Genomic DNA, 19,205 nt, shown 5'->3' with positions numbered 1-19,205 from the left:
GTAGGTCCCTGTGCCATATCAGAATGAAACGGCCCAAGTCAAACAGTGGCAGAGCTGGAGGCTCACATTTCTGGGCACTGAATTCCAGTTTGATGGTGTTACACTGATGATTATGGGCACATGGCACAGACAGGAGTGCTGGCGTATCAGACACAAAACCAGGCTAGGATTGTCGTCCAAATTCAATGTAGGTCTCTTCTATTTAATTTTATTTATTTATTTATTTATTTATTTATTTGAGATTAAGTTTCACTGCTGTTACCCAGGCTGGAGTGCAATGGCACCATCTCAGTTCACTGTAACCTTCACCTCCCAGGTTCAAGTGATTTTCCTGCCTCAGCCTCCTGAATATCTGGGATTGATTACAAGCCCTTGCCACCACATCCGGCTATGTTTGTATTCTTTTAGTAGAGATGGAGAGTTTCACCACGTTGCCCAAGCTGGTCTCGAACTCCTGACCTCAGGTAATCGACCCACCTCGGCCTCCCAAAGTGCTGGGATTACAGGCATGAGCCACTGCGCCCAGCCTTTAAAAAATTTTTTTAAAGCTAAATCTCACTGTATTGCCCAGGGCTAGAGTGCAGTGGCACAATCATAGCTCACTGCACCCTTCAACTCCTGGGCTCAAGCAGTCCTCCCCAGGAACTGAGACTAAAAGCAGGTGCCACCACAGCCAGCTCCCCTCCAATTTTGTCCAAAGCATGCAGCTCAATGAATCCTGGTGGGTGTGAGAGAAGGCAGGAAGGGGTGTGGTCTCCAGCCCAGCATATGAGCAACCTGCAGGGCACAGTGTCAAGGGCACCACCACCAGTCTCTCTTACTCCTTTGCAGCCACCCTTAAACTCTTTAAATGCTTGGAGTTTCAATGACAGCTGGAGTTTGCATACCCAGAAGGTCGGCAAATGTGCATGTTCATCACATTAGGAATGTGACTTGGAAAGTTATCATCTTCACTGTCATGTGGCCAGATCACCTCTTAGGTCTAGTGAGGGGCTACAGGATGTTCATGGTGGCATGGGTAAAGACTGTATGAAATTCCAAATGCAGAATTGATTCTCATTTGTAAGTCATAGATGTGGATCACAAACTGTTATTAGAAACCAGAAAAGGTTCCTGGGAGCGGCACTGATAACAGAAATGAATTATTATAGACAGAACCAATACGTGTCACTATTCGAATGTCCCTTGACAACTTGATGCTGAAATTGTCCGAGTATTAATTACTAATTTTCCTGAAGAATAAAGAAATGGGGTGTGTGTGTTTGTGTCTGTGTGAGATCACATGTGAAACATTTTAAAAGTACACAGGCCAATAGGCACTTAAACAAATGGCCTCCTCGAAGCATGTAATTAAATATTCTAAATTCCAATTTCTTGTCGAAATAAATGTATTACTGTCTAGAATGGGTCTTTATGTATAATTTTATATATACATATAAGCTATTTAGTAATTGTACCTTTGTCATTTTTAACATGGAAGGCGGTAACTGAGTTTTTAAATGCATTGTCCAAACAAGCTTAAATTTCTCCTTGAATGCTGAAAAGCAGTGCAGCATATTTGCTGCTTGTCTCTACTAACAACTCAGGAAACTTCAGCTTCTTAAACTGTTCTCCACTCTCCTGGGAGTGAAAAACCTGGCTGAATATATCTGCTCTGAAGTGTCTTTATTCTAATCACAGTTGGTGCATGACAATAAAAGCTGATTACTCACCCCCTGGCCTCTGCCTCCCACTATCTCCAGCCACCCCACAGCTTCCCTTCCCATTCCTGCTTCTCCACTTTTAAAGTGGGTATTGGGGAGGGGGCTGATTGGCTGACCCTTCCCCAGATAGAAAGAGACTGACATATTTGTTCAGTCCCTTTGATAACTGGAAGCTTCTTTGGAATGCAGGTGTAGGGGACAGATCGTACTGTGCATCATCCTAGAGACAATCTCACTCCTCTCTGTGATGCCTTCATGACCCCACATGGATAAGATCCTCCTGACACAGCCCAAAGAAACTCATTACTATTCTGTTACTACAGAAGATTCCACATTCAGTAATTATCCTTTTGTTGAAAAGATAGTGATTTTCCCCTCTCTCCCTACCTCCTTCCCTCCCTCCCTTCCTCTCTTTTTGACTCTTAATGGAGTGTAAAGCAGGCAAAAGGGACTGCAATAGGGACAGAAACAAGGAAAATAAAGGTTTCTGAGACAATCAACAGAAGTGGATTTTTCATACCTGAACAAACACATAATGATCCTGAACAATCAAAGAGTCTGGGTCAATGTAGCCTGGAAAAGGTTGATTCCTGTTGGCCTCTGTACAGTTCTGCATTCGGCAAGTTAGATAATGTGAATCTGAAAATACATAAATAAATAAAAAACATGGGGTTAAGGGAGATATACAGATAGAGCTTTAGAGTCAGGGTGGACGTTTGCTATTTCCCTTACCATTTCCAATTTTTTTTTTTTTTTTCTTTTTGAGACTGAGTCTCGCTCTGTTGCCCAGGCTGGAGTGCAGTGGTGCCATTTCGGCTCACTGCAAGCTCTGCCTCCCGGATTCACACCATTCTCCTGCCTCAGCCTCCCAAGTAGCTGGGATTACAGGCTACCACCACCATGCCTGGCTAATTTTTTGTATTTTTAGTAGAGACGGGGTTTCACCGTGTTAGCTAGGATGGTCTTGATCTCCTGACCTCGAATTCGCCCGCCTTGGCCTCCCCTCCCAAAGTGCTGGGATTACTGGCATGAGCCACCGCGTCCCGCCACCATTTCCAATTCTCTAAACAAGTCTCATAATCTTTGTTAAATACATTATTGTCATTGTTACTATTATTTAAATTATTATCATTATTATTTTACTCACTTGCTCTCAATACCACCTACAACATCTCCTGGTGTTTCCATCAAGTCTTGATATCCTAGAATACTAAATTCTTGCTAATTATTTCTTTTCCTCCCAAACCCAAATGAAAATATTTTTTAAAAACTGGCAATAATACTTGCGATTTCATGGTCAATTTTTTCTCATTAGTAGGTTTCACCTTCACACTTTGATCTTTGACAAACAGGAAAACACACATACATTTAATCATTCATCATCTAATGATAAAAATGATGTTGTTATAAGATTCTAGGTTAAGATAAGGGTTTTTCTTTCATAATTCATTCGAAGTAAAATAGAGCTGGGCACTGTGGCTCATGCCTATAATCCCAGCACTTTGGGAGGCCAAAGCAGGCGGATCATGAGGTCTGAAGCTCACAACCAGCCTGGTCAAGATGGTGAAACCTCGTTTCTACTAAGAATACAAAATTAGCTGGGCGCGGTGGCAGGCGCCTGTAATCCCAGCTACTTGGGAAGCTGAGGCAAAAGAATCACTTGAACCCAGGGGACGGAGGTTGCAGTGGGCCAAGATCACGCCACTGCACTCCAGCCTGGATGACAGAGTAAGAGTCCGTCTCAAAAAAAAAAAAAAAAAAAAAAAAGCAAAACTGATTTGGGAGGAGTTCCCCTTGAGTCAGGACTTTGCTTTTATTTTATAATTGGATCGACTGAGACCCTGGATCTCACCCGATCATCTGATGATAAATACAATATCATTAATGAGAACTCTTACATCAGTTTGATCTCTATTACTGGAAATATATTTTATGAAGGAGGCTATTCCTGTTTTTTGAGCACACTATCCTGGTCTCTATCTAATCAGATTATGTTACTCCCTTACGTAAAATGCCTTTTGCCTCATTGCCTTGAGAATAAATTCAAACTCTCCACCACCCACCACGCCAACCCTCCAACCTCCCCCACTTCTCATCACGCTAATCTCTTCTTCTCTCTCTGTAATTCTTCTAATCCACCCTACTTTATGTTCAGGAAGTTGGCCAAACCTTCTACCACTTTAAAGACTCTTTATTTGTATTCCCTCTGCCTAAAATGCTTCTCCCCAGGCTGTTCTCAAAGCAGGTTCTAGATTTTTGGCTAGCTCACTGTTACATCCGAGGATCTTCCATGATTATTCTTTATCACGCACCATCCCATTAATTCTCTCTATGGAATTTATCACAATATAAAATTACCTTGTTATTTCTTTCTTACTGAGCCCTGCTCCCATTAGAATGTAATCTCCATAAAGACAAATGCCTTTTTTGTTTTGGTTGTTGCTGTTATTCACTGTCGTGCCCACCAGATCCTAATACTGTTGCCAGCACACAGTAGCCAATAAATGAATATTTGTCGGAACATGCCACTTATTGAAATATATCCTTTAGAGTATAAAAAAGAAGTTATTTTACTTGTTTTTGATGCTTAATGAGTAGGTGGGTTTGATTTTAAGATACCAGAGACTTATGCAGAAATCCACTTTTCCAAATGAAAATATCAGAAGATGATTATTTACATGAAATTGAGGTGGGAAATAGTATGTTGAGAGACAGATAAACTAGATATAAGGATTCAGTAAAGATTTCTCTTAAGAAAACTAGGAAGGCGAAGTTGTCCAGGACCACCTTTACTTAAGGAACTTGTGTGTACCTGTATTCTGCAAAGAGTGCCACTAGGGGTCGGCATACTCTCTTGCTCCCTCTGACCAATGACTGATGGGGTTTCTGATAAACTCTCAGGAGACAGTGGAGAGCCTTACACACCATCTTCCTTCACCCCGCTGCCATTTCCCAAGATGGGGATAGCTCTCAAGCGCTTTAACCTGTCTAGTCCTGGTGTGAAGCCACCTCCAAAATTAAATTAGAGTCCTCTATTCTTCCTTCCTCATCTCCTTTTTCAGGCATTCCTGTAATTTCATGTTAGAGCAGAACACAGGATCTTTTTAAAGACAGTTTCTGGGACTCATCCCTTCCCAGAACGATCCTCCCTCTAGCACACAAAATCTTTACCTCACAATTTTACACTCTGCCAGACCATTTTACAGCTTTTAAGTGACTTCTGTTTTCCAAAATGTAGCTTGGGGGTCATAGAAACAACGGAGATTTATGACAATAAGAACTGGGCTTGAATTCTGGTGTGGTTTATTTATTAGCTGTGTAGTTCATAGGAAACCCTTTCATCTTCCCGAGCCTTGCTGTTACTGCAGTGCTAACCAATGTTCCGTCTTGGTTTATCTGTTCGTGGTACAGAAAGCTAATCACTGAGACAATGAGTATTGCTAAGGAAGAAGACTTGAATTAGGTGCCACAGCTGAGGAAACGGAAGATCAGTCTCAAATCTATCTTCCTGACAAACTAAAATTAGGAGTTTATATAGCAGGGAAGAAATGTAACCATGTGTGGGAAAATAGGAATTAAGGGGTGTAAGGAAGAAGAGCTGGTCAACAGCAAGCAAGTTGTCAGTTAGGCAATCAGGATGGGTGAGGGATCTGGTGTCTTATTGTCTAGATGCAGTGATCTGGTAAGCTTAAGTTCCTTGATGATATCTGGGAGGCCTGATGGTTGGTTTCCTGATAAAGCAACTCAGATGAGAACTCGGACAAAACAAATGTAACTTTCTCAAGTTTGAAGACTGGGAGGATCAATTTCTGTGTTCATTCAAAAGAAAGCATAAACATCATGTTCTATGGGACAACTGGGCCAGTTTCACTGCTTCCTTCATCTATTAAAGGAGGATGCCAATATCAATTATCTTGTACTTTAGCTGTAAGAATTAAAATAACATATATGCTCAATGTTTTGAAACTCAAACTCATACAGACGTTAGTTGTTATGATTAAGAATGATAATACTTCTGTTTTCTGTTTTGCTACCTTTCATAATGATGAGAGCTTTGGGAACACGCTTAAAAAGACTAGTTAAGCCAAATTTAAATATTCCAGTTGTATTTCTGAATCAGGTACTTTGGCGAGCCGCTGAACACCCATTTTTCTCTGCCTTTTTGCTGAAATATCCAATATTGGATCTGTCAGCTCATCTTTTCTCCATGTGACTCAGAAGTTCCCATATGCAGGAATGAATGTTGTCACTCTAAACCCACTCAAGCCTTCCTTCTCCACTTGCCATTGGTTGTTTTAGAAGGGGGCATTTAAACCTAGTATTGGTACATGAGAAGTGAGGAGAGAGCTTTTAAGGGGAAGCTGAGAGATATCAGGAGATACAGCAGAAGATCTTCTGCCTCTGTAAACACTGTGTCTCAATGTGAATGGCTCTAGGCTTCTGGTTGCCCAAAGGAGCCAGTCTTACAGTCAAGCTTACACAATGAGTATGACAACTAGATGGAAAGTACCCATTCCCTAATGACATCATTGAGCTGTTGATGGTACTGAGCCTCAAGCTGCCCAACCTCTGTGCCTCTTGTTATGTGAGATAATGAACAAAAAACAATGGCTAAACACAATAAGAACTTGATTAGGAGGTCTTGAGCTTCTAATTACAAATACAATTTCCAACTAGAACTTCTAAGACTGACACCTAATGAGGACTTGATGCATACACAATTCTTGTTTTATTTGTATTAATGTCTGATGGCTCTTTTCTTTTCCTTAAGACCTAAATCTCCTCTTCAGAGGTCCCTGTACAAACATAAGATGGAAAATAATAACATACTCCTTTCATGTTTCTAACTCATCTATATAGAAATTATTATCTAAGGGATTTTAGGGAGAAAACAAAGATGGAATCTAACATTTGTTAATCATCTATGAGCCAGGCAGTCTGAAACATGTTCACATAGCTATAGTACATTTAATATTCACAACACTACAGAGTATATCAACTGATTTTGCAGATAAAGAGAATGAAGCTAAAAATTAGTGATTTGTAGAAATGGCAGTATGTGGTTGCAACATGGTTAGACTGACTCCAACTTTGGTTTATTTCTACTATACTATGTTATATGAAAAATCCCAGTGAGTTTGGGGCCAATCTTTGTTAAGTCTGGCTTCTATCTAAGGTTCAAACAGATACCCCTAGATACAAAACATGAACACCTTAACATTTTTGAGTGGTAATTTGGCAATATGAATCAAGATACTCAAAAATGTGGTACCAGCCTGACCAACATAGTGAAACTCCATCTCTACTAAAAAAAACCCACAACAATTAGCCAGACATGGTGGCATGTGCCTGTAATCCCAGCTACTTGGCTGGGAGTCTGAGGCAGCAGAATCACTTGAACTCAGGAGGTGGAGGTTGCAGTAAGCCGCGATCATGGCACTGCACTCCAGCCTGGCAACAAGAGTGAACTCTGTCAAAAAAAAAAAAAAAAAAAAGAAAAAAAGAGATACCCTTTGACCTAGGGTTTATTTCTGAGAATTCTATGTAAGGAAAAAGTCAAAGATCAATGCAAAGATTTAACAACTAAGATATTTATTAGTGTTATGTATAATAAAAAATTTTGGAGAAAACATAATGGTCAACAATAGAAAAAGAACTTAATAAACTATGGAACATTTAGAGTTTGCTATTAAAATCTTGCTTTTATGAGGGAATGCTGAATATATTTTATATTATAGAAGTAGGTTACCAATTAGTAATATTATTCCAATGTTAATTTCCTAGCTTTGGAAAATATACCATGGTTACGTAAAACGTTAATGTTAGAGGAAGCTGGGTATAAAGTACATGTATTCTGTACTATCTTGGGTACCTTTTCTGTGTATCTAAAATTATTCCAAAATAAAAGTTTTTAAAAACTAGGTTACCAAAATATGTGCATTATGGACCTGAGGTTTTTTTGCAGGTTGTATATATAGATATCTATAAATGTATGTTTGCACAGGAAAAATGAATAAAAGATATATATGAGATGTCAACAACAGCGGAGAGGCACTAATGTGAAAGAGTTGGCAATCTGCACAACAAATCCCTAGTCCAGCCCCTCTATAGCCGGGCAAGTAGGGGAGGGGGGAGTCAAGATGGGCTGTGAGATCAACTGTCTCTCTCTGCTTGTTCTTTCTCTACTTCCCATGCCGCATATTGCTATTGAGCTGTGCAATAAGGCTACCTTTGGTCTGAGAATTACCAAGTGTAAAAGTCAGGACACAAGAAAAGACCCGGAAGAGGTCTTCAAACCACTTCTTCCTCTGAGTGGCTCAAAGTGAAATTTGCAAGCTGAAGGGGAAATGATCCATTTTGAACAGTCTGCCCCTGGTAAAGTGTTCCTGGTTTGTTCCCTTTCTCCTTCTAATGGAAACAGAAAGAAATTGGCTGCACTTCATAATGAGGGACCAATCACTCTTATTCCCCCTGGGGCTTGCTGTAATAGCATTAAGTATGATGAACTCTTTCCATATTCAATTCTGGTGAGTGTATGATGTGATTCCATAGGAAGTATCTTGTAATTTGGCATTAATTAATGTCAATTAATGCATGCAACTGCTAGACATTAGAATTAATTTCATTACTTTTCCTACACAGATGTTTTCCTTGCCATAGGTAATTAGGACACTGTGCTGTTCTTTTCAAGCATCTTCACTCTCCGCAACAGCTGCTGCTTAGAATAATGCAATCCCCATCCACCCAAAACCTGTGCTGTTCTAGAAAAGGGAAGCTGCTTTTAAAAAGGTAGGCTTTGAACAGAGGATCAGAGGTTTAAATGCAGGCTCAAGGCCTGCTAGCTTAGTAAATCACTCCACATCTCCAAACTCTGATCTACAAAATGGGAATAAACAATATCCATCTTGCCAGAAGTTATGACATTTGATTGCCTTAGTCCTGAAATGTGTTGAGTCTAGCACCAGGTTAGACTGTACTCACATAATAGTAGCTGTAGTTGGTATTTAAGTCCTCTCTCTTCAATCACCAATACTGCTCACTGTGTCTCAAGCTAACCACCTGTAAAGTACTAAGCATATTTCTACCTGAGGCAGCTCCTCTCTTCTCTTCTCCCCTCCCCTACCCTCCCCTGCCTTCCCCTCCTTTCCTTTCCTTTCTTGACAGTCTCACCCTGTCACCCAGGCTGGAATACAGTGGCAGCAATCTCGGGTCACTGCAACCCCCCGAGTTCAAGCGATTCTCCTGCCCCAGCCTCCCAAGTAGCTGGGACTACCATGCCCAGCTAATTTTTGTATTTCTAGTAGAGATGGGGTTTCACCATGTTGGTCAGGCTGGTCTTGAACTCCTGACCTCATGATTCATCTGCCTCGACCTCCTGGGATTACAGGAGTGAGCCACCACACCTGGCCACTTCTTTCTTTTTATATTCAATTTTTATTTGGGTTAAAGATTTTTTTCTTTTAAGTATGTTTTTAAAAACACCATGAAAAAATATTCTCCTTGTATAATAATTAATACAAATACAAATCTTCTGCATAGGCAGTACAGTGTGTGGCAGTGGTTAGCAGACAGCACTGCAAAATAAGTAGGGCTACAAGGAGAATGTGGAAGTCACCTCTGCACCCAACACACAGGGCCAATCAGTGGGTATGGCAGGTGTTCCGTCTTCCTGTTGGAGGGATCTTCTGGGTCCTAGTTCCATCTCCAGCATGGCGTGTGACTCTGAGAAGGTCACTGACCAAGCTCGGTTTTAGACTATTTCTTTCCATAATGAGAGTTATTAGAAGCTTAGAAACAAAAAGGATGCTACAAATCAGACTATGACTTTAAGATCCAATAAATCTTTACCATAAATTATCCACTGAAACCTGTTTCCTTCCCACTGCTGCCAAAACAAAACAAAGCTCTGTGATGTTGCTGGCAAGTCTGTGTCTTGAGGGCTTCTGCTATTTCTAAACGGCATGCTTATTCCTGGCTGACTCCCTATGTTCATTCAGAGAGTTCTGCTGGTTTCAACTGTCTTTTCCTTTCCTGTTACTCAGTCCAAATACTTCCTAGACCTTCTTCTGTGAAGTTTTTCCTGGGGCTTAGACAAACCTTTCCATCCCCAGAATGTCACTGATAACAGCAGCAGCAGCATTAACCTCCAAAATAACCAGAGCAACCTTTCCTCGGGATCAGGAACTGTGCTAAGTGGATCACATGTTTTTTCTCTCTTAAACTTTGTTTAAAATCCAGGCTGGGCTCGGTGGTTCACACTTGTAATCCCCAAACTTTGGGAGGCCGAGGCAGGTGGATCACTTGAGGTCAGGAGTTCGAGACCAGCCTGACCAACAGAGCAAAAAAATATATTACAGATCTCTGGGACTCTATCCATCCATTCTATCATTCAACACATATTTATTTAGCACCAAATACTTTAATTTTCCCTAATATTGCAGAAGTTTAATTATAAACAAAGCTAGAAACGATGCAAGCAAGCATAAGCACTTTAAAACTCACCTATTCCTCATTGTTTCCACTTGGAAACAATTTAAATCAGCAATTTAAGCAATCTGTTTAAAAGCAGAACAGATTGTAAAGCCCATACAAGTGCATATAACTTCTCCTTTTGTTCTACTGCTCTATTACTTGTTTTGAAACTTTTGTATTAAATGTACTCACTCATCTCACACACACACACACAAGTCAACACGCTGCTGTTCATATACATTTAATTCCTATCATTATTCTAGTGCCCTCTGTCACACGTACCAGCTAGAAATTGAGAATGTCAAAAGTGAGATTCTAGTCTTAGCTCCAGAAAGTCTACACAGAGGACAAGCTACTTCTGTAAAAATTATAAACTGACATCAGATGTTCTAGCTTGGCATGATGAGTTTGTGATTTAGCATTGCTTTCTTCTATGAAATTTCTTGATTTGGGACCAGTGTAATTGACTAAATATTGTATTTTATTGTTGGCCTTTAGGCATTCAGGAGGCCATGACTACTACAGGGAAAATTCTGGGATCATCAAATTTAGCCAAGCGTGAAACTAAAAACTGGGAACACGAGAGAGAAAACGAAAAGCATACTATTAGGTTGGTGCAAAGAGTCATTGTGGTAATTGCCAAAAACTGCAATTACCTTTGCACCAATTTGATAATATAAATACAGAAAGTTCCCTGTCCAATTACAGTGCAGCATGATGAGAGCATCCTAGGAGGAATGGAAGTGCTATAGGCTTGCTGGTGAGACATTCAGTCCTCCTACCTCTGCACAGATGTTTTGCTCTGTCCTAGAAACTTTTCCTGTGACTCTGAATTTATTTCACTTTGTATCACACAGAGCTGTGGACTTGTTATTCCTCCATGGCCTATTTAGTCCTCGTTAGGCTACAGACTATTTTACTATTCAGTCTATATTATAGAGGGAATTACTAATGTCAGGGATGGGGACATTATGGAAGAGCTGAGGGAAAGCCTAGAAGGCTGCCTGGAATGATGACAAGGATAACTCATCATTCCAGAAAGAAGGAGCACTGGGCAGGAGCACACAGGCATGAGAGAATGTGAGATGTGTTTGGGGAACACTGGCTGTGTGTTTTGCAAGAAAGTCCTACTGGAAACCCACACTAGAACCTAGTTTAGTTGGATAAAGACAGAAAATTATATACAAGGTCACACTCAATCATGGAGAACTGAGAAGCATATCACATAACTTTCCAAATTAAGTTTACAAAGACAGTAGGGGGAAAGGGAAGGAGTTAAAGAGAGGCAGAGAGAGAAGGATAAAAAGTAGGAAAAAAAGAAGCAAGCAAGCAGGAATGAAAGTAGAAAGCGGGCAGGAAGAAATAAAACTGTTTAGCTCATGGAGGAGAAAGCATACAGTTTCCAGTTTCTTCTCCAGGTGTTTTATTTTTATTTTTGGAAGGGGAAGAGAGGGGAGAGGGTGTGCACATTTATTTAGATGTGTCTACATGCTATAAGATTAATTTCAGAACAGAGAGACACTGCCTTTAAGACACGTGGACACATTCAATCAACAATTTCTTCTTTTCTCTTCTTTCTCTTTCTTTCTTTTCTTTTCTTTTTTTGTTTGTTTGTTTTAGATGGAGTCTCTCTCTGTTGCCAGGCTGGAATATAGTGGCACCATCTCGGCTCACTGCAACGTCTGTCTCCCAGGTTCAAGCGATTCTCCTACCTCAGCCTCCCAAGTAGCTGGGACTATAGACAAGTACCACCACGCCCGGCTAATTTTTGTATTTTTAGTAGAGACGGGGTTTCACCATGTTGGCCAGGATGGTCTCAATCTCTTGACCTCATGATCCAGCAGCTTCAGCCTTCCAAAGTGCTGGGATTACAGGCGTGAACCACCGCGCCCGGCCTCAATGAACAATTTCTTAATTATTTTTATCACCCTCCATACCAGCTATCATACCTGAAACACAGGAGATGCTCAACAAAGAACAGTATGGCACAGTCCTTGTCTCAGTGGAATAAAGACAGATGACACGTTTGCCCGCCCCTCCCTCTATTCCAGCCACCTGGCCTTCTGTTATGCCTCAGCCATGCTAAGTATGCTCATATCCGTACCCTTTGCATGTACTCTTCCCTCTGTCTGGAATGCTCTTCCAGCAGGCAGACACACAGCTCTCTCCCATATTTCCATATAGACTTGGCTTAAATACCAAATGCCACCTTATCTGAGATTTCTTCCTTGATGGCCCTCTTTCTCTGATCACTCTCTATTCTCCCCACTCTGTTTTTCTCATACATTTGTAGCTCCACTTCTCATACAAATGCTTCATACATTTTTTATAACATCTTCCCTAACTAGAAGGTAAACTTTATGAGAGCAGAGCCTTTGCATCCATTCCTAATCATCCTTCATTCATGCCTAGAAGAGCATCTGATGTGGTGTAGATGTCCAACAATATTTTTTGAATGAATGAATAATAATAGGTCCAGAGTGAAACAGACCTGGCTTTAAATCCTAACTCTGAAACAATGGAAAAAACACTTAAATATTTGTAAGCCCCATTTCCCCATCATTAAAATGAGGAAAACAAGAATAGTATCTACCTCCAAGGGTTGTTATAAGTAAGGCAGCTGAAAAGTACCTAGTGTGCTCACACCAGATAAGTAATAGGAATATAATGCATGATCCTAGCATCACTGTTGCTTGAGCATTTAGAGGACAAAGGAAGAAAATATGTGAGTGAATGCCAGGGTCTTTATGATGCTACTATTTTTAAGCAGGAGTCAGAAACATTAGACATTTTTCAACACTTGGGGATTGCCACATCTGCATCTTATATGGAGTGCTGCTATAGTATTCCGAGGGATCCCAAGGACCCAATAGACGCCTAGATCTTTGTCCTAAAGTTAAGGTCTGTGAGTGAAAAGTTTTTTGTGCACCTTTGTTCTCTCAGCCTCAGCATAGAATATAAGGGCACAGACCTTCATGCAGGTGGGTGGGCACCTGGGAAGCAGAAGAAGTGGCATATAATGGCTACAAAGAACCCAATTTGAAAGCTGCCCAGCAGAGCCTGTTGTTGTACTGTCACTATCAGGCTTTTCAATGCTGTGCTAGGAGGCCCGTGTTATCTTATTTCATGCTTTTCTGGTTGGTTGTTAGGGCTGTCTTCAGGTTACTAAATCAGAGAGGTCAAGTGGATGTCACTAGTCATTGAAATCAAGAGCCTTTTGCAATATGAAATATGGGGTCAGAGTAACACTGCTAGAAAAAAAAAAAAAAAAGCATAGTACTAGATTCTGGCTATACCAGCTAAACCTTGTTGCTTTATTTGGGGATAGAAGAGAGGTGAGAATGTGCATTTTCTCAGCATGCTGGGAAGTGGTAAGGATCTGTCAGAATCTGAAGCTGACCAGAAATGGAAACGTCTAACCTCTTCCAAGCTCTACCTTGGAAGTTATTAATAAATTGACTAAAAAAAGAAGATAAAGGAAGACTATGAAATGCGAGGTCTAATAATGGCAACTGTTGTGCTAGCGTTGGAACTTTGGCCAAAGTGGGGGGTGCCAGTTTGATATTTTTAAATGTGTATATCAGTGCCAAAGGTTTCATATTTTCTATTCAAGAGATTTGATTTTTTTAAAGTTCACTGAAGAAGAAATAAAGGTAGCGAAGAAAAACAAAAAAAATTCTCAACCTCACTCCTAATTAAATAAATACAGATTAAAACAATAAGGAGATGCCTTTTTAAAATTTGCTCTCAGATGGGTTATATTTGAAAAGTCTTCAATAATGTCCAAGATTGTTGAGGGCTTGCAAACACAGGCATTCTCATACTGAGAGTCTATTCATTGTTGCAAATATTTCAGGAGGCAATTTGACAATGTCTACAAAAATTTGAAATATATATACTTTCTGACTCAGGAATTTTCCTTCATCAAATTCTCTTTCAGTAGTGTTTGCTGCGTACGCGAGCTTGAATGCTTACTAACCAAATAAATAATATGTGTGTATATGTATATATTTGCATTGTTTGAAATAGCCAGAAGTCTCTATATCTACAAAGGTCTCTATAATTTAGTAATTACTAAATATAGTTGACTTTGTAATGGGGTTCTATATATCAATTAACCATGAAGTTGCTAAATGTATATGTGCTGATATGAAAAGATTTTTAAGTTGCATTTGTATTCACAAACACTAAATTTGCCATAATTGTTCAACAAGAACACTCATGTAAGTATATGTGTGTGTATACATATACATAATCATCTGTATAAGCCTAAACAATTTCTGGAGAAATATAGCATATATATATATATGCTGTATTTCATATATGTTATATATGTATATACACATACATATATAACCTCTTGGCTTTTTATTGTTATCATTGCTATTTTTGTTGGTATAAAAGTAAGCTATTTTCATAGTAAAACCACTCTATAGCTGAGATATTGAAGACTTTGAGAACTGAGGTCTCTATTACCTCCCCAGAGCATTTCAGCAGCACTTACCTTATCCAAATTTTGACACACTTACTGTTCAATATGGAAACTAGGTTGGAAAGCTGGCAGATAGGATGTAGAAAATGAGATTTCCAGTTCTCACCCAAGACCAGAATTAGTGGGATGCATAGTTATATAAAGTTGTGAGTTACTTTTATTTTATTTCTGCCTGTTAAAATGCTAGTTTGAGGCTCATTTCACAGAGTTCTTGGGCAGTCATTTTCACAGCTGGTTAAAGGGCCAAGGTTTGTTGTTCCCCAGTGTATAAGATTAGTCCTTGGGAAACTTGTTATGAGGTTACTCACTCATGCAAATAAACATTGGGACCAATAATTGTCCCCTGTCCCCTGTTCCTGCTGGCACAGATCACCACCAGTACAGAAACATTTGGGCCTTTTATTTCAGAAGTAAAAGGGAGAAGCAATAATGCCAAAGATGGTACTGCAGGTTCTCTTACAGATGACCATAATATACAACTATATATCCATGTGAAATTGCCATGTGAAAAATTCTGATAAAAGTTATGTTATTTTCCTCCAAAATCAAATATGCATAAAATGTGGCACCCAGTTTCAGGGAGTTAGTAAGTCTCTTGCATTCATCTGTTAGTGCTACAGGGCTCCACAGACCCAGTAGTTAAAGATCCTTCTTTCAGTAGATATACCTAAATAGTGACACACTAATATATTTATTAATTCAACAAATATTAAATGTTTCATCTGCGGGTGGTGGCTCATGCCTATCCCAGCACTTTGGGAGGTCAAGGCAGGAGGATCACTTGAGCCCAGGAGTTTAAGACCAGCCTGGGCAACATGGTGAGACCTTATCTCTACTAAAAAAGTAAAATAAAATAAAAATAAAAATAAATGTTTTGGGATCTAAGTTATATTTTGGACATAGAATGGAGATTAAATAAGATACAACTTTTCACACAGCTTTCAATCCAACAGTTTGGTCAATGTTTTCTCTTTAACTACATGCATGACACACACACATACACAAATGCACCTATGTTAGGTAAATCAATAGAATGTAGGTTTCCTTTTTAGTATTTTAATGTACTGGGCTCCTACAATGTATACACACACACACACACACACACACACACACACACACACACAGAATATTTAAACAATAAAGTATTTGCTTCCTGGATGAGAACCTGTCAATTTGTCCTCTTTGAACTCAGGCCAACAATAAATGCCACATCCAATAAATATGTTCAAAACTTTCAATACATCCTGTGATTGACTGTAGTTGAGCCTGCTCTTTTCAGCTCACCTCCCAAGGCAGAAAGTAATACAAGAAAGAATAACATCCTTGTCACAGATGTAAACTACAAGATATCTACATATAAGAGGCTAGCTGGTAAGAAACATCAGTGCCAACCATAGACTCTCACAGTACAAAAGCTTTCTAGAGGATCTAAGATAATGTACTAGTTTATATAAATAACCACACATTCCTATCCAGACACTTGTTTTGGGGGCAAAGTTTCAGAATCTGTGCCATGGACCCCATCAGCAATCTGAGAAAGCCTGTGGACTCATTTTTTCAGAATTTTTTAAATGTATAAAATAAATTACCCAGAACAAACACAAAAACTAATTCAATTAAATTTAAATAAAGTTATTAAAAGATTAAAAAACAAGTATTTAATACCCTTGTATGTACTTTTTAAATTAATATATTATATATCAAGATCTACTGGCAGGTCTGATAACTACTACAATTTTGAGGAAAGAATGAGTATAAATAATATTTTCAGATATAATGACTGTATTATTATATAAAAATTTCTGCGATTTCTATTGCGACAAAGTCGCTTATATTACTAATACTACCACAGTTTATTTCCAACCGTTATAATTGAGAGTAATCTTGTAAGTTATAAGGTTTGTAAAAATAAATATATCATTTTTTTTTCTCATGTAAAAACTAAAGCTTTCCAGAGCTCACCTCCCCTCAAATATGGGAACTTCAGTGGAAACAGAAATTATGTATAACATGTAATCTAGGGACATCTGAAGTAGACCAAGAGTAAATTTTGAATAACGAATCCAGATAAGGATTCACAACACACTCCATGGGGAAGAGCTAAACTGACAAGTGAGGGATTTTTCCTGTGTCAAATGTCTCAGTGTCTTGACTACAGAATATGTGAACACACTAAGGTCAGAAAACAACTTCTTGTTCAAAGTCAAAAACATGATGGCCAGGTGTGGTGGCTCATGCCTGTAATCTCAGCACTTTGGGAGGCCAACGTGGGTGGATCACTTGAGGTCAGGTGTTTGAGATCAGTCTGATCAACATGGCGAAAACCCATCTCTACCAAAACTACAAAAATCAGCCGGGCGTGGTGGTAGGTGCCTGTAATCCTAGCTACTGGAGAGTCTGAGGCAGGAGAATCGCTTGAATCCAGGAGGCAGAGGTTGCAGTGAGCTGAGATCGCACCACTGTACTCCAGGCTGGGCAACAGAATGAGCCTTCATCTCAAAAAAACAAAACAAAACAAAAAAAACATTACATTATTGTAGAGTATATTTGGCATATACTCTACAAGATGTACAACCTAGAATAAAAACAATGGGTTCCATATATGTAAACAATGAATGGGGTCTAGCACAGTGGCTCATGTCTGTAATCACAGCACTTTGAAGGGCCAAGGTAGGTGGATCACTTGAGGTCAGGAGTTCCAGACCAGCCCAGCCAACATAGTAAAACACCATCTCTGCTAAAAATGCAAAAAACCAGCTGGACGTGGTGGCGGGCACCTATGATCCCAGCTACTCAGGAGGCTAAGGCAGGAGAATCACTTGAACCTGGGAGGCGGAGGTTGCAGTGAGCTGAGACCACGCCATTACACTCCAGCCTGGACAACAAGAGCAAAACTCCATCACACACACACACAAAAATTAATAATAATAATAATAAATGGATGGAGAAAAAAGAGGATTTCAATCAGGAAATGAGAAAGAGGCCGGCCATGGTGGCTCACGCTTGTAATCCCAGCACTTCGGGAGGCAGAGGCAAGTGGATCGCTTGAGGTCAGGAGTTCGAGACCAGTTTAGCCAACATGGCAAAACCCCATCTCTGCCAAAAATACAAAAATTAGCCTGGCATGGTGGCGCATGCCTGCAGCCCCAGCTCCTCAGGAGGCTGAGGCAGGAGGATGACTTGAACCTGGGGGGCAGAGGTTTCAGTGAGCTGAGATGGCGCCACTGTACTCCAGACTGGTTGACAGAGTGAGACTCTGTCTCAGGAAAAAAAAAAAAAAAAAGGAAATGAGAAAGAGATAACAGAGATACGGAATTCTTAGCGCAGCTGATGAGACTGTAACCTGATTTTGATAAACACACTGTCAAATTGTGGCCGCCACATTTGCTAACACCTGGCTACCCTGACCTCTCTGTGCTATTTACCTCCAACCTCCTCCTCTCTGTTTGTTGTTGTTGTTGTTGTTTTAACTGGAGCCTTGGTTATTGAGACAATCTCTTTCTCTTTTTCTCTCTCTTTTTTTTTTTTTTTTTTAACACCGTGACAGGTCAGGTGTTATGCTTAGACCCTTTAAATCAATTGGTAGGTTTTTTTTTTTTTTCTGTTTTGTTTTGACAGGGCTAACTTTTCAAATTAAATCCTTTTATTGAATTTTCACCCTTGGATAGTTTCTGAAGATGCTGCCTTTGCAAAAAAAAAAAAAAAGGAAAGTAAAATAAATAAAATTAGAACTGATATATTTCATGCCTTGTGAAAGCTAAGCCTGAGATGACAGTTTGGCATTATCAACCGCCATGCCTTCAGGGAGCACAGGAATAATGCTGGGTGTATGAAAATGTGCAGCTCACAGAGAGTGATGGCCTCATTGTTTTTAGGATACAGTGTCATGTGCATTGGATGCCACAAGCCAGAAAGCAGCAGCATATGCCCAAAAGCTTGAAAATGAAAGCAATCCGGGTGCTACCAATTCCATCCAGAGTTTCCTAAACTAGGGGTGCGATCATGGGAGACAGACCCTCAAGCTCTTTCACTAATTTTCTTAAAATTAGTGAAAAGTTGTGGAACTTTGCTACTCAAGCATGTTTCACAGACCCGCAGCATGGATATCATCCAGGAGCTTGTGAGAAATGCAGACTCTCAGGCCCCTACTGAATCACAATGCAGATCTCAACAAGGTCCCTGGGTGGGTAGCATACATGCTAAGGTTTAAGATGCGAGGCTCTAACATTTTCAGACAACTTGGTAAGTGAGGTGAGATAGCCAACTGGTAGCCCTGACAACTGGTCAGTCAGGTCTGCGGTCACTCAGCATACACTTAGTGAGATCTCTCTACATGTAGATGCCGTGGCATGTGCTGGAGACATAATGTTTTTGTTTTGAGATGGGATCTCACTGTGTTGCCCAGGCTGGAGTGAAGTTGCTATTCACAGGTGTGTTCATAGTGCACTGCAGTCTTGAACTCCTGGGCTCAAATGATCCTCCTGCTTCAGCCTCCTCAGTAGCTGGGACTACAGATGTGTGCTACCATTCTTGGCTCT

General features: G+C 40.0%; 1 protein-coding gene across 3 annotated transcripts in view; it reads right to left on the bottom strand.

Moving 5' to 3' along the window:
* Positions 1–19,205, bottom strand: part of SORCS1 (sortilin related VPS10 domain containing receptor 1) — a 594,356-nt gene that overhangs the window by 137,245 nt on the left and 437,906 nt on the right. For all 3 annotated transcript variants that reach the window (XM_009215327.3, XM_003904235.4, XM_009215326.3), the window contains exon 7: positions 2,224–2,342. In XM_009215327.3, the coding sequence (XP_009213591.2) occupies positions 2,224–2,342 (119 nt within the window). The remainder of the gene's footprint in view (positions 1–2,223; positions 2,343–19,205) is intronic.

The sequence above is a fragment of the Papio anubis genome, chromosome 11 (genome assembly GCF_008728515.1).
Source record: "Papio anubis isolate 15944 chromosome 11, Panubis1.0, whole genome shotgun sequence".
Lineage (NCBI taxonomy): Eukaryota > Metazoa > Chordata > Mammalia > Primates > Cercopithecidae > Papio > Papio anubis.
This window is presented reverse-complemented; position numbering and strand designations above follow the sequence as displayed.